This window comes from Populus alba, chromosome 1 (assembly GCF_005239225.2).
Source record: "Populus alba chromosome 1, ASM523922v2, whole genome shotgun sequence".
Taxonomy (NCBI): Eukaryota; Viridiplantae; Streptophyta; class Magnoliopsida; order Malpighiales; family Salicaceae; genus Populus; species Populus alba.
Genome location: NC_133284.1, coordinates 12,617,365 through 12,632,595, shown reverse-complemented (window position 1 = coordinate 12,632,595; position 15,231 = coordinate 12,617,365). Strand labels below are relative to the sequence as shown.

Below are 15,231 nucleotides of genomic sequence, written 5' to 3'. Positions count from 1 at the left end.
TTGAATCTAACTTTTGGTGGATGTTTGATTAAATAAATTATTCTGAAAACTATATCACTCTTTCTCGGAAGAATATAAAATCTATAACCATCTAGTAGGTAGGCTAATAATACTAAAAACTTGGAATTAGAGAGTTTTTTTTTTATATATATATATATAGTTTCAAGTTCGAATCTCGTGATTACTAATATAATGGCTATTAAAGATTTATATGGTCATTAATTTTAGAATTTATAGAATTAGTTAAAATACGTATAAGTTAGTCCGAATATTTATGTTAATAATAATAAAAAATATGGAATATGAATTAATTTTACAGTGGATTTTATATTTTATGAAGGGACCTGATATAATTACTAGCATATCTAATAATCTCTCATTTGACGGGAAGGAGAGAGAGAGAAGTTATTTTCATTTTATATTTTTTACCAAGCGAAACTCTTCCAAGTAGAGGCTCCATTGATTAATGGATGGAACTCTGAGATCAATCAACGAAATGGAACCAAAATCAAGAATTTTCAATTCTCGAGGATTAGATCATGTTTGAGGGAAATCATTTTTTCAGGAGGAGGGATGTGCAAATTCTTATGGTATTATTCCTTAACTAGTTTACTTGCATGCTAACCTTGATGTAAGCTTCCCACCGTCGGTCTCCTCTAAAGGGAAATCTATTTGCCTTTTTTATTGACTACTTGAGCTTTTGGTTCATCAACTTCCGGACTATATACTGTAGGAGCAGTTTGGAAACGTGTACAGTAATTTTTAAAAAAAAAAAAAAATATTATTATAATATATTTATAAATAAAAAGTATTTTAAAAAGTAATTATTGTTATATTTTTAAATACCCTTTTAATAGTTTACTGCTTTCAATTGAGCAAATTTTTTTTAGTTTGTTTCCATGCATGATAACTCTAAATTTTTTTTTTTTTAATTTTGCAAAGCACAAAATAAATATATCACCACAAACTCGGATAGATATGAGGCTAGGGAAAGAAAGATTATATATAAAATTACAAAACGTATTTTATTTCTTCTTCTCCTTTGCCAAAATACCAACACATACTGGATAAAACTCGGCATGTCACTTATTTCATTGCCCTCGAGATTATTTAATTTTTGCTACGTGAGTTTTTTGCACCTGATGTGGACGCCAGGGGTTCCATCGAGGTCTGGGGGTGTGAAAAGAAGAGAAAAATGGGAATCCAGAAATACGGCAGGCCGGGAAGAGAGATCGGAAAACTAAACAATGGTGTTCACTTGGGCAGTTTTTGCCAACGGGGGAACTTCCGATGAACAGAATCCTGGCCTCCTCTCTCTCGTCTCTTTAAAAGAAACTCATGTAATATAATTACCGAAATGCCCTCGCGTGTACAAACATCAACACGACAGAGCGAGTTGCTCACATCCTCCATGCCGAAGCGTTCAGGCAAAGCAGGAATCCCCCCGTACGGTAACTGGACAATGCTATAGTGGGTACAGGTGATTCAACTGCGACGGGGAGTTCTATGGGATCCTAGTATAGGTGAAAAAAAGAGAGGAAGATAAAATTACAACTGTATAAAAAATATTTGGAAAAATATCTTGGTTTAAAAAGTCGTGGATAATATATGATTTTTATAAATAGTAAATGTGCTCATATTATAAAATTATTTGATATAAGATTTAATAAAAAAATTATGGGAGATGAGAGAGAGAATAAAAAGTAAAGAAAGAAAAAAAACTGTAAAAGCACATTAAAATTCTGGTGACTACACCACTCGTATTGTTAGAAAGATTTTAACGAGACGAATTTAATAATACTAGGAAAGCTCATCAATGACAATCGAAGTAAGCAATATGAGTGGCCCAAAAGGCAAGTGAGCCTCGACATTTTTGGACGCCTTGTGTTACTCACTTTGTTCACCGTTTGTGACCTTCGTATGACCCCATCGGTGTGCCTCTAGGATCATTTTATTTTATTTTTACTTTTTTTCCTCTCCTATCTCTTCACAAATTACAAGGAGGAAAGAGACAAAAACAAAGAAAGAAAAAAAAGAAAATGACATTAGAGGTAAACAAAGCTTCGATAATGACATCATCAATATCATTAAAAAGATTTAAACAAGATGAATCTAACAACACCAAATAATGTATCAAACGGTGAACAGAACAGGCCACACGAGCTGTCTTAAAGTTTTAGGGCTCGTTTATCTTTGAGCGTTTCATGTGGCTCACCCCAATCACCGATGATGGTCTTTCTTAATATTATTCGATTCGTCTTCTCAAGGTCTTTCCAAAGGTATTGGTGGTGTCATCATTGAAGTTTTGTGTCTCTGGGATTTTTTTTTTCTTTCCCTTTTCTTCTCTATTTCCTCTCTTTTTATTGAATCTTGTGTCAAATAATTTTACAATTTGAGATAAGTGCATGTCACACTTGCGACTTGCAAATCATAGATATCATCTACAACTTTCTAAACTGTGCTATTTTTTAAAAATATTTTTTACATTGTGTTATCTTATTATTTTTTTTTACTATGTTGGAATCCCAAAGAACTCCTACGAGGGAGGGCACTAGTTTTTTCATGCGCACACACATTGGTATTCTCGTTTATTAATACCATTTGAAAAAAAATACTGTCCAATTAACACACAGTATCATGGTTGGGGATAATGACTTTTTAAGAAGTTGTTGTTGGAAAGAGCGACTTTTAAAGTAATTGATAAAATGAGTTGTCATAAATTTCAAGAAATATGAAGAGAAGATAAAAATAAATAAAGAAAAAGACCTTAAAAACACACTAAAACTCTGATTATGACATTTGTTAATATTATTATAATGATCTCGGTGAGATGAATCCAGTGACAAAAAAAAAATCACAAATGGTTTCTAGAGTGGGTCACTCTCCACCCAGGGGAAAAGGAACCACTCAATGTTGTGGTTCACCGTTGTTATTGTTGGTGACATTTCTTGGTGTCTTTGCATTTGTCTAATCGAAGTCTTTCTAATGGTATAAATATATCATATAAGGAGCTTTGGTGTGATTTTGGGGTCTTTCTTTTCTTTTCTTTTCTTTCTTTTTTTATTTTTTTCCCTTTTCCCCTAATTTTTTATTATAATTGTTCACTTGTCTTTAGACAAAAAGTGTGGTTCACTTCAATCATTATCAAAATCTTTCTGAATGTACTAACGGTGTTGTAATAAGATCTCCAGTGTGCCTCACAAGTTCTTTTTCTATTTTTTTTTTCCTTTCTCTCCTCTCTCTACATTGTAACTTCTCAATTTCCTTTAGATGGAGAGTTCTGGTCTACTACCTTCACCGTTAGTGACATTCCTTATTATTGAATTCATCTTGTTAAGATATTTTTAATGGTACAAATAGTATCGTAACATGAGTTTCAATATGTTTTTAAGGTCTTTTTTTCTCTCTCGTCTCTCCTCTTTTTTTTATTGTAATTCCTTACTTGCCTTTGGATTTAGAGTGTGGCTCACTTCGGTCATAATTGATGATATTTTTCTATATTGTTAAATTCGTTTTGTTGAGATTTTTTTTTATAATACTAATGATAATGTAATTGGAGCTTCGATGTGCCTCCAGAGTATTTTTTTTATTTCTTATTTATTCTCTCTCTTCATTGAAATTTATGCCAACCTAGTTTTACAATATTTTTTTTTTATAAAAATTGTTACTTCCAAGCATGTTTTCTTACAAATTCATCATTTTTAATCGTTACATGTAACAAACTATACTATTTCACTAAATTTTATCAAATTTATTTATTTATTTTTATAAAAAATAATGCTATTTAAAAATAAAAGACACCTTTTAGATTACTACACACATACACATATTTGTTACCTTTAGGTTAGTGTACTTGTTTTGTTTCATCAATCTTATTTTCCATTTAAATAAAACATTTTTAGTTGAAATACTGTGTCATTCTACTTGAAGGCTCATTCAATCACATGCTTTAAACAAAATAAAATGCGTGTGTTTTTTCTAAAAATATAACCTCTCAAAAAAGTTTTGGAAAACTAAAATATCTTTAAAAAGTTTTTGAAAACAACATTACATATTAATATGTCGCGATGTAAAAAAAAAAAACTCAATCAATATTTTTTTTTTGAATTCTTATCCAAGTATCCTCAATCAATAGATTTATATTGTTATTTACAACACAACACAACTATAATTATTATTTTTTAAATATATAAGCTATTGTCAATTTTTTCTCAACAGTAATCTATTTATATTTTAACAGGATTTCTTAACTTATCATGTTAATTAATAATTATGATAGTATTATCGAATTTTAAATTGACCACACTTAATTACTTTAATTGAAAATTATTATAATTATGAATTAATTTAATAAATTAAGAAATCTTATTAAAATTTAAATAGATTATTATTAAGAATAAAGTGGCGTTAATCATTTTAAAAAACTTATATATTAAAGAAAAAATAAATTAAGTTGTAATAGCATCGACAAAAAAATTTATTAAAATATGGGATATAAACTCTGTTTATTTTTTTATTTTAAATTAATATTTTTTGATGTTTTTAAATTATTTTAATATATTAATATTATAAATTATTTTTAAAAAATAAAAAAAATTATTTTAAAATAAAAGTATTTAAAAAATAACTACTACGGTAAATTTAAACACCTCATTAATAGTTTGTGGTTTGCCAAAAATCACTCAAATAAATCGGCAGAAAAGCGTGAACTTCAAGAAAGCATAGTAGAGGAGCCATGGAGCCGGAGACTAGTGTATCAAATGTTAAAGTCGAGCCGCCAAGAATACATCAACCTCTTCGTTTTCGCTGACGGTTGAAAAATGAAAACTAATCATTAGACCAAACCTCCGCATAACAAAAAAAAAAAAAAAAAAAACCAGCCCACCAATTCCCGCTGGAGAGAGAAACTACCAGCAAAACAACTTCCTTTTCCACTACTATTGTTATCGGCTACCGGCACTGTAGGCTTTCTCATTTTTTCCCCATTTAAATTTAACTTTAATTTAATTTTTGTGATAACAGAGCCCCTTTTTTTTTTAGTTAAAATTATTTAGAAGTGTTTTAAAAAAATATTAAATTAAAATTTTTTTAATGCTTTATAATTTTTTTAATATAATAATTTAAAAAATAAACAAAAATCATTTTAATATTTTTTTAATTTACAAAGTATTCTAAACATAATCTTCTACTTATCGTGACAGGGAAAGCTTAAAAGCAGGGAACGATCATATACGAGTCCGTGAAACCTGCTAAGCTAATTCTGTCCAGGCCACCTGATGACACTTAGTAGCTTAAAAATACACTCCTGTTTTCCGACACATGTACAATATCTACAAGGATCTCGTCACGCGTCGAGGTTTTTCAGGTACGACTAGTTGGGCTTCGGGTTAGTTTCACTAAATTGACGGAATCCGGTGTAAAGATGACGGTGTCCGTGGTGTTCTTGTCAAAAGAAGAACGAAGACAAGGACATAAGTGTCAATTGAAAGGTGGAATAGCCGGCTGGTAGGGGGTGTGTTTGGTGTTATGTTTATTTTAAAAAAATCGAATTTTTTTTAAATTTTAAAATAATTTTTTAATGTTTTCAAAATATTTTGATGTATTAATATAGAAATAATTTTTTAAAATAAAAAATATTATTTAATATAAAAAAATATTATAAAAAATAAATATTATCACGTTTCCAAATATGTGCAAAGTCGACCGCTGGAAGGAAAAAGTACAAGCGGCTTTTATTTCATATACTGTATTGTTCTTTTATGTCACCGTTCATCCTTCGTTATTCGTTTGGATGAACGGTCCGATCTTGTCATTGGAAACATAGAGTCACTGTACCTTTCTACACATGATAATTATGTCTCTCTGACCCCTTTCTTTTCTCTGACCAGAACAGCAACCATAAACTCTCTGATAACAACGTCAGGCGAATTGTCTCAAATAGCCTCACAGAACATCACAATACCGGGCGCTATCCATTTTCAAGTTCATTGGATAGAAAAAGGGTAAAAGGTCTTCCTCCCTTTGAAATCTTGAAATATTTATTAAAGTGTAATCCGTCTTTTAACAAATTATTTGATGCAATTCGTTTTGAATAAATTTTGAATTGAATATAGTTATTTTTATCCGAGATAGTTTAATGAATAACATTTGTTTATTAATAATATGAATGAAAGTGTAAAAACAATCAATGAGACAACATTAATTCAACTTCAAATCTATTCAAGAATTGATTTTATCATATAGTTTACTCGATACTTAATCATATCTTAACTTGTACTTTTCTTTAATAAATTTAAATATCTTTCATTCATTATAAATCCCTTCACAATATAAAATAAATTATATTGAAGTAAAGTGAAGTTAAAAAAACGCCCGCGTTTTGGCCGGGCAAGGGGTTTGGTTGTGGTTAGGAGTTTATGAGGGCTAAAATGGTAAAATAATCTGAAACGGTAAGCTTTGTAAAGAGCGAAACGGGAGATAACCAATTGAAGTGAAGTGAAAAAACGCCCGCGTTTTGGCCGGCAAGGGGTTTGGTTGAACAACCTAACAACCGCCACTACTTTCCTCAACATTTCTCTCTCTTTCTTTACTCCTTCCCATTTTTATTTTTTTTCTTAATTAAAAAAAATTGCATTAGAAGCATCCCCAGTAAAATTTATTTTTCCACTATAAACTATAAATTATCCTCTTTAAGTCCTTTTCTCGGTTTTCGAAGCCATTCCTTTCTTTTCTCACTCTATCAACTGTTCCTTTTCTTTCACTCGCTCTCTCTACTTCTCTCTCCTCACCTTCCACCGGAAAACAACCGTTTGTCGACGGAAACCGCTTATCTCTCCGGCCTATAGCCCCGTATCTTGCCGGAAAACCACGAATTCGGATTTACTGATTTGTTTAGTTTCGTGTCTCTGACTCGGTTATTGACAACTTTTTTTCTGGATCTCTTGAGGTTGGCTCTGTTTGTTCATGTTTGGCGCGTTTTGAGAGAATGTGGCGCGCTTGATTGGGGTTAATGGCTTCGTTGGAGAAGATCGTGATCTAGGGTTTGAGATTGGTGTATTTTGTTGATTTTAGTTTCGTTTCTGTTGGCTACAATTTGATTAAAACGGAGGCGAATAGAGACCGACTACGGAATGAAATGGTATATGATTTCTCTTTGCTTTAACATTACTAACCTAAGTATTTCTTCACCCTTTTCTGCTTATTTGTTGATGCTCATAACATTTTGTTCAGTAGTTGTGGAATTGTCTTATTCCAGTTTCTATTGGACAGATCTTACACGTTGTTCTACCATGCACTGATGTTTGTTATTTCCGGAATATTTTTTCTGGAATTTTTAAGATTCTCAGTTTTAATTGATTTGTTAAATTGTGCTTCCTGGTTATTTGATTCTTCGAGGCTTCGTTTTTGTTGCATTTACTGTTACGCATCAAAGATTATTTGATAATTTTCAGGAGAGCTGTTTTTTTTGTGCGCGAGGGTGTTATAATGTTTTTTTCTTCTTTTTTTCTAAATGAGTTTTATAATTTATAATTTATAAAATTTCTTCCTTATTTTTTGAATTTCAATTTCATTTTAGGCGGCTAACAAGTTGCATGCGAAGATGACGATGTGATGCTTCCACTTTTTTTTTTTTTTTATAATTAATCTAATTTTTAAGGTGCTGTAAAATTTGTGAATGAAGTGTGTACGCGTGTATTTGTTGAACGTTCAACTTTGACCAAGCTTTGATTTTCTGCTGATAAAGATATAGAGTTTGAGTTGAAAAAAATGACTGTAAAGAGTTGATATGGTCCTAGATCTAGTTGGGTCAAATTGTACTTTTATTAGCTTGAAATATTCCTCTGAATTTTTTTTTTTGACTCTCAATTCAACATGGGTCCTGTGAATACACTTTTTTTTTTTTTGGTCTTTGATTGGGGCGATAAATGATTAATTGATACGGCCATAATGGTTGACTCTGTAACACATTCTTTGGGGTGGAAATAACTAGGAATATTGAATATCTTTGAGCTATACAATTGACATGAATGCAGGGTGATTTCCTATTGGTGACATTTTCGCAATTTTCAGTTTAGGTGGATTATTTGTTCGGGTGTTTTTTTCTCTCCATACATTGGTGGTTTGTTTCTAAACTTTGACATGATTTCTTGAATCTTGCATGAAGGGATGATTGGCTGTAGCCCGTTATGAATTATATTGAACAAACCTTTTTTTTTATAGCAGAACGCAAATTTCAGTTGAGATAAACAATGCAGATGTTTAGTTTCATGTTTGGGAAAATGCATGATGAAGTTGTGCTTCATGCTGGTTGCATTCATGCATTAGAGGTTTATGTGTTCTCGCATCTTCTATCAAAATACATTTAGCACCTATTTTTTTATTTGTGTTGGTCACAGATTACTTCTTTTTGTTTGACAGGTGGAAGGAAGGGTATGGTTGTCCAGAGAAGCTAGAAATGGGCTAGAATACTTGAAACATAGAAGGCTTCGGCGAATGAAATCAGAAAGTGTCACAGAAACTGTAAGTGTTCCCAATATGATGAGTAGAAGCAGAGGAGATAATTTAATTGCTTCAGCATCATGTGGTGTTAGGGTACATGGTAATGCAGAATCATTATCTCGGTCTGCTGGTGCTTCAGGTGTGAAGGACGTGTTTTCAAAGCCAAAGATGGATAAGTTTGACACGAGTAATTTAGAATGGACTGAGAAAATTCCTGAATGCCCTGTCTATTGTCCGACAAAGGAGGAATTTGAGGACCCCTTGGTGTATTTGCAGAAAATAGCTCCAGAAGCTTCAAGATATGGTAAATGGCTCTTCTTGAGTTCAGCTTTTCTTCTAATTTTGATTATAAGAACATGAAAAATTGAACTTCTGGAGACCATAAAATCCTGCTGTTTTCTGATCCAAATTGGTGAAAGCTGTCCTATAAAATTTCTTCCTAAACATTGTTATGTGAAAAAGTAATGTGGTCATGAAACAGGGTCATTTAAGACAATTTCTTAAAACCTTGTTTACAATGATGCTGATGTGGTCTTGCTGGTCTATCTACTACTGTAAATTGCATGGAAGAAGACCTGCTTAAATAGAGATTTATGTGAAAATCTTAAAATTGGTTTTTGGTTGGCATATCTTCTCTGTACAAAGCCTGGATATGTCTATAATATAAAAGCAAGCCGGCCATGCTGTCTATTAGTTTTTTTGGTTTCTTTTTTTGGTGAAACAATTTTCTTGTCTTTGCTTAAATAACTGTGTGGAGCGGAATAATTCTATTTTATAAAAAATGAAGAACACCTGAATTCTTAAAATTGGTTTTTGGTTGGCGTATCTTTTCTGTGCAAAGCCTGGATATGTCTATAATAAAAGAAAGCAGTCCATGCTGTCTATTAATATTTTTGGTTTCTTTTGTTGGTGGAACAATCTTCTTGGCTTTGCATAAATAACTGTATGGATCGGAGTAGTTCTATTTTCTAAGAATTGAAGAACACCTGAATTCTCAATGTTGAACTACCAGAATGAGAAGCTGGGCACATCTGATTTATGCATTCCCTGCTTCATAAAATAGTGTAATGGACACATTCTTCTTTTTTTTGTCAACGTCATCTGAATGTCAAGTGGAAGCACTCTTTATTCTCATCATAATATAATCCTCTGTGAAATTACACTCGTGGAAATTATAAAACTTAGGGAGTACTGCTGCTTTGTTGTCACCACCAATGACAGGTTTCTGCAGCCATGTTTTTCTGAATCAAATTAATATGATTTATATCTTCTTCCATTTTTCTTTCTAATGTACAGGCATATGCAAGATTATTTCTCCTGTGAGTTCAACAGTTCCTGCAGGCATTGTATTAATGAGAGAGAAAGCAGGATTCAAGTTTACAACTAGAGTACAACCTCTTCGTCTTGCTGAGTGGAATACTGACGATCGAGTCACCTTTTTTATGAGTGGAAGGTTAGTTTTATTACTTCAAAGAGATATAGTTTTTGACTTGAATGTTCTCTCTGGTTTTAAATATGAGTGGCACTTTTCAGAAATTATACATTTCGTGATTTCGAGAAAATGGCGAACAAGGTTTTTGCCCGTAGATATTGTAGTGCCAGTTGTCTTCCTGCAACATACTTGGAAAAAGAATTTTGGCATGAAATTGCTTGTGGAAAGACAGAAACAGTTGAATATGCATGCAATGTTGATGGTAGTGCCTTTTCATCATCTCCCAGTGACCCGCTTGGAAATAGCAAGTGGAATTTGAAGGTGTTGATTTTGCTTTTGCTTTTATCATCTCATGTACTTTATTCTGATAGAGGTTCATCTGCTTAATTTAGCCCAAGGGAAATTTGGAAGTAGTGGAGTTGGTCAGGAGTGCAAAACAAAAACAAAAAGATTCGGGAGAATGTGCAAAGCATTCAGGGTGGGGTTTTGGTAGTAAAATATAAAATACCATGATGTAATGGATAAAATCAATCCAACTGGAGGTCACAAATCACAATATGAGAATTTGTTTTACATGAGTGTGCAGCATGAGAAACCCTCACTATTACTCTCAGCAGATGTCATTGTGGCAGAGAATGGAGTCCTTATCTTTGGAAGGGTGTCAGAATTCTGGCATTTTAGTTCCTTTGGAGCTTCCTGGGTTGAAAAAGTGGGAACCATACACTTGATCTCTGCTGATAGCCTGATACATGTTTGTTGCCACACAGGATAAGACTATTTTATTGTAGACTGGAGAAATTGTGCCCACTAGGGACACAGTAGTTTATAGTAGACTTGATATATTTTGTTCCTTTGTGAATAAAGAGGAAACTATTTTATAAACAGTGTTCTCCTTTTTAAAGTATGTCCCCTTTATTTGTGAAAAAAAAGGAAAATATTTTAAAATAGCTAGAAAGATCTTATCCTCTAGCTTCCCGCTTAAACCCCCTTCCTCCCTATTTTAAATTATTATTCTACTGCTGTGGACCTAAAGTTGCTTGTTGGGAAAAAATAGTTCACTAGTTACCATAACTGACTCTAAATAATGTCATTTCTTTATGTTTCTTGAGTTGCACGGACAGCCACTACCAATTATTGTATTTCATCTTTGTTTGTGATTTCAGAATCTTTCCAGGCTGCCGAAGTCCATTTTGCGCCTTCTGGGAACAGTTATTCCGGTAACTACTCAATATTTTCTTTTCCATATTTGTTAGTGTACTTGATGTCCCTTGTTGACATAGTTTGCACTTATTTCAGGGGGTAACCGATCCTATGCTTTACATTGGAATGCTGTTTAGTGTTTTTGCTTGGCATGTAGAAGATCATTATTTGTATAGGTATTATTCATACACAATGCTTGTTGAGTTTCAATGTATTCTCTTGTATCCTTTTCTCTGCTTTATTTCTAGTGTTGGTAAATTGTTTTGTTAAAATTGATTCACCTTTCAATTTATTTACTGTTGTGGCAGCATCAACTACCATCATTGTGGAGCGTCAAAAACTTGGTATGGAATTCCGGGTCATGCTGCTTTAAAATTTGAAAAAGTTGTCAGAGAACATGTGTATAGCCATGATATTCTATCCACTGATGGGGAGGATGGAGCATTTGATGTACTTTTGGGGAAAACAACTCTGTTTCCTCCGAATATATTGTTAGAACATGACATCCCAGTTTACAAGGCTGTGCAAAAGCCCGGGGAGTTTATAATCTCTTTCCCTAGAGCTTATCATGCGGGATTCAGCCATGGTAAGATATTTTATCTTTCAGCTGAGTTGATAATAGTAAGATTTTTAAATGTTTTCTAAACATAACATCCAAACTCGATTTACAGTAGAATGATTCATGTATTTTTCCTTCTGTATATTTGTAGGTTTCAACTGTGGTGAGGCTGTGAACTTTGCAATTGGTGATTGGTTTCCTTTGGGGGCCGTAGCGAGCCAGCGCTATGCACTACTCAACAAAGTTCCTCTACTTCCTCATGAAGAACTTTTGTGCAAAGAAGCAATGCTTCTTTATACAAGTCTGGAACTTGAAGATTCAGATTATTCGTCTGCAGACTTGGTTTCCCATAATTGGATTAAGGTGTCTTTTGTGAAACTGATGCGATTCCACCATTTTGCTCGCTGCTCTGTAATGAAATCGAGAGCATGCACTGGCATTTTGCCAAATATGAATGGGACAATCTTATGCACCTTATGTAAACGAGATTGCTATGTGGCATTCCTTAACTGCAGCTGTGACTTGCATCCTGTGTGCCTTCGACATGGTATAATTTTTTTCATATCTCCATAGACAACATATAAGCCATCTCTTCTTTATATGATTAGTCATTTTCGATTGTCTTTTAATCACTTTACAATTGTGCTGGTTGCACTGTCCAGATTTCTGTTCACTTGACTTCTCATGTGGGAGAAATTACACATTGTTTTTGAGGGATGATTTTTCCAACATGGAAGCTGCAGCCAAGAAGTTTGAGAAGGAAAATGGCATATTAGAGGAGATTAGACGGCAAGCAAACATTGATGATGATTTGTACTCTTATCCATTATCCATTAAGTTTCATAGTGTTCCTGAGGATGGGTACACTCCTTATTGTGGTAAAAGCTTTGATTTTAATTCTGAAACTCCTGTGATAAGTCGGGAATGTTTGCAAGAGTTTAGAGAATCCAAAAACAAATATGGCATTGAAAATTTTAGACCTGAATACTCAGAAGCTTCCGTTTCTTGTGCTGCATCTACTCTGTGTTCTCTGGGAGAGCCAGTTGAAAGCTTTTCTACATCTGACAATGTATGATTCACCTCTCTTATTCCTAAATGTGGCAAGTCCTACTTAAGATGCTAGTAGTGAAAAATGAGGTGTTTTTAACATTATGATTAATGGATTTTGTTTCTATTTTCTGCAGGGAAAGGTGCAGACTGATTCCAATGCAGGGAAACTTGATTCTAAAAGGTTATTTGAGGAAGGATTGCACAGTAAACATGGGTCCTCGGTATCCTCTCTATCACATGATGAATTCCTGAGAACCCAGCAAAGTAATCTTTGTGGGTTAGAGGCTAAACGCCGTGTTGATGAACAAAGTGATGATTCTGACTCGGAGATATTTAGGGTTAAGCGCCGGTCTTCTCTGAAAGTGGAAAAAAGAGTTGTGAATGATGCTTCATCTTCAAAGAATTATGAACACCAGGTATGGTGGTATATTACTTTGCACTGTGTATATGGTAAATTCCTTTCAAGTCACGTAACTAATCCCGTTGGTTTAGTCATCTTGTCAACAGGTTTAGATTAGGAACTTAACATGTATTTAAGATAAAATTAACTCATACATTGGAGAGTTAACAGATTATATAAAGATAGATTGAGCCATTAACCCATGATTTATACTTATAGTTCATCTCTTATATCCTTGTGTCTGGAGGATTCACAAGTGGTTTCTTTTGAATTTTATGAATTTTTTCTTGCTCTCTCTTTTGCGTTCTGTTTTTTTCCTTTTTCAATATACTTTACCTGTAAAAAGCAAACAACGTCTGAATTAAAGTAGTATCTCTCCCTGATATAATTTTCTGGTGTCTGATTGAATCTGGGTTATCAGATAAAAGGATTTTGGAGGTTCGCTTATGGTTTGAAACAAATGATCACAGAACTGTTTACTCCTTTTCTCTATTGTTTATCATGGAAGTGACATTAGATTGTTTGAATTCTATGGAAATGCATGGTGTTTTATCCCAACTTGCACTCATTAGCCTAGCATGGAACCATAAATTAAATGTTAAAGGATGAACTAGTCGTGCTGAAAATTAGTTTTCCTGAACTATTTATGCTCCAATTTTGTTTCAATCTCGTATTTTGGTCATTTAAACAGGGGCTTAAAAGACTGAAGAAACTCCAACCTGAAGGAAGATATGGGCAAACAACTTCATCTGAATGCTGCAGAACTGACGAATCAAATCGCAGTTCTACTTCAGGTTCAGATTATAAAGAAGCAGCAGAGAGTGCTTCAAAGGACAGGTTTGCCAGGGGAAGTGTTATTCCAATCTCGATTAAGTTCAAGAAGTTGATCAATGAGGAAGCAATGAGTAGACAGCGAGAACAACACAGAAGGGAGCGGTTCCAGCATGAATTGGGAAAGACTATGAGGAAACCCCCCCTTATAGAGATTGGACCAAAGCGTCTTAAAGTCAGAAGCCCATCATTTCTAGGTTCAGGGAGCAGGTTAGATTGACTTTATGATCACATGATTGATGAGGAAACTGGTTGGCCTGCCTCTGGAGTATTATCTAGAGCCTGACTTCGCTAACATTTTTTTTTCTCTAAACGGGGTTCTAACAACACAGAATATCCAAAAGATTGATTATGGGAGCAGCGGCAAAGATTAACCAACTCTAGGACATACTTTCATTCTTTGTGCAGGCCTCGAATTGGGGTGCTTTGCACGGATGTTGATTCTTCGGGTTCTCATGCCTGGGTGTTTTCCCGTCTTTTGGCAGGAGAACGAACCTGCTAGCTGATAGTACAATGTGACTAGTAACTGTAAATTTGTTTTTAACAGTCAAATTAATTCTTGCAAGGAAAGTGGGTATTCCACTGCTCCTTAATTTAAAGTCAAGTCTGCTGCTTCCTCTGGTTCTTTATTCTTTTTGTAGCAATGGACATCTTGAATAAAAGCAGGAAGTATTCTCTCTCTCTCTCTCTAGACCCGAGTCATGCTCTGTACATTATTTAATGTTTTGAATTTGTTATGTTTTTTCAGCTCATAGTCATACCATTACATCCCAATCCCGAAATTTCAGATCTCCTGTCCATCTGTTTCGACGAGGGCACACAATTATGTAATTGCTGTCATTAAAACCATGACGACTTCAAAGAAGTTGACGAGTTACAGTGATAGGGACTTGGGATGGGAAATAAAGAGATCGGAAAAGAGAGGCCACAGAGTGGAAAGTAATTCATTCCTCTTGCTATTTGAATAATTGGAGAGGAGATGGAAAGTTTTCCAGACGCGCAAATTAAAAGATGAAGAAGCACGTTCAGTTCAGTTCTTCCCGATTTTTCTATCTCAATCCTTATACTTTGGACAGGTAAGAAACGTGATAACCAATGTGCACAGAGCCACCATTGAAAGGCAATCATAAACGCAAGCATTTAATCATTTTTGGGCTCCACATAATTATACACTTCCATTCCTAGAATTTCGTTTTTGCTTCTAATCATCTTACATTAACACAATTTTGAAACATTATTTTAATATTTATCTATTAAACG

The 15,231-nt window shown here is 33.7% G+C and overlaps 1 protein-coding gene across 3 annotated transcripts; it reads left to right on the top strand.

The window, feature by feature from the left end:
- Nucleotides 1-6,640: 6,640 nt before the first annotated feature.
- On the top strand, nt 6,641-14,652 carry LOC118039220 (lysine-specific demethylase JMJ13). 3 transcript variants are annotated; one of them, XM_035045861.2, is made up of 12 exons: nt 6,643-7,138; nt 8,419-8,520; nt 8,639-8,803; nt 9,796-9,952; nt 10,033-10,252; nt 11,095-11,148; nt 11,228-11,307; nt 11,440-11,717; nt 11,842-12,237; nt 12,353-12,759; nt 12,875-13,156; nt 13,832-14,652. In XM_035045861.2, exons 3-12 carry the CDS (start codon nt 8,668-8,670, stop codon nt 14,189-14,191), a joined length of 2,370 nt encoding a protein of 789 aa, XP_034901752.1. In that variant the 5' UTR covers nt 6,643-7,138; nt 8,419-8,520; nt 8,639-8,667; the 3' UTR covers nt 14,192-14,652. The 3 variants fall into 3 exon arrangements, with proteins under 3 accessions (XP_034901750.1, XP_034901752.1, XP_034901751.1); XM_035045859.2 differs by having other exon boundaries at nt 6,641-7,138; nt 8,419-8,803; XM_035045860.2 differs by lacking the exon at nt 6,643-7,138 and adding an exon at nt 7,533-8,119 and having other exon boundaries at nt 8,419-8,803.
- Nucleotides 14,653-15,231: the final 579 nt, after the last annotated feature.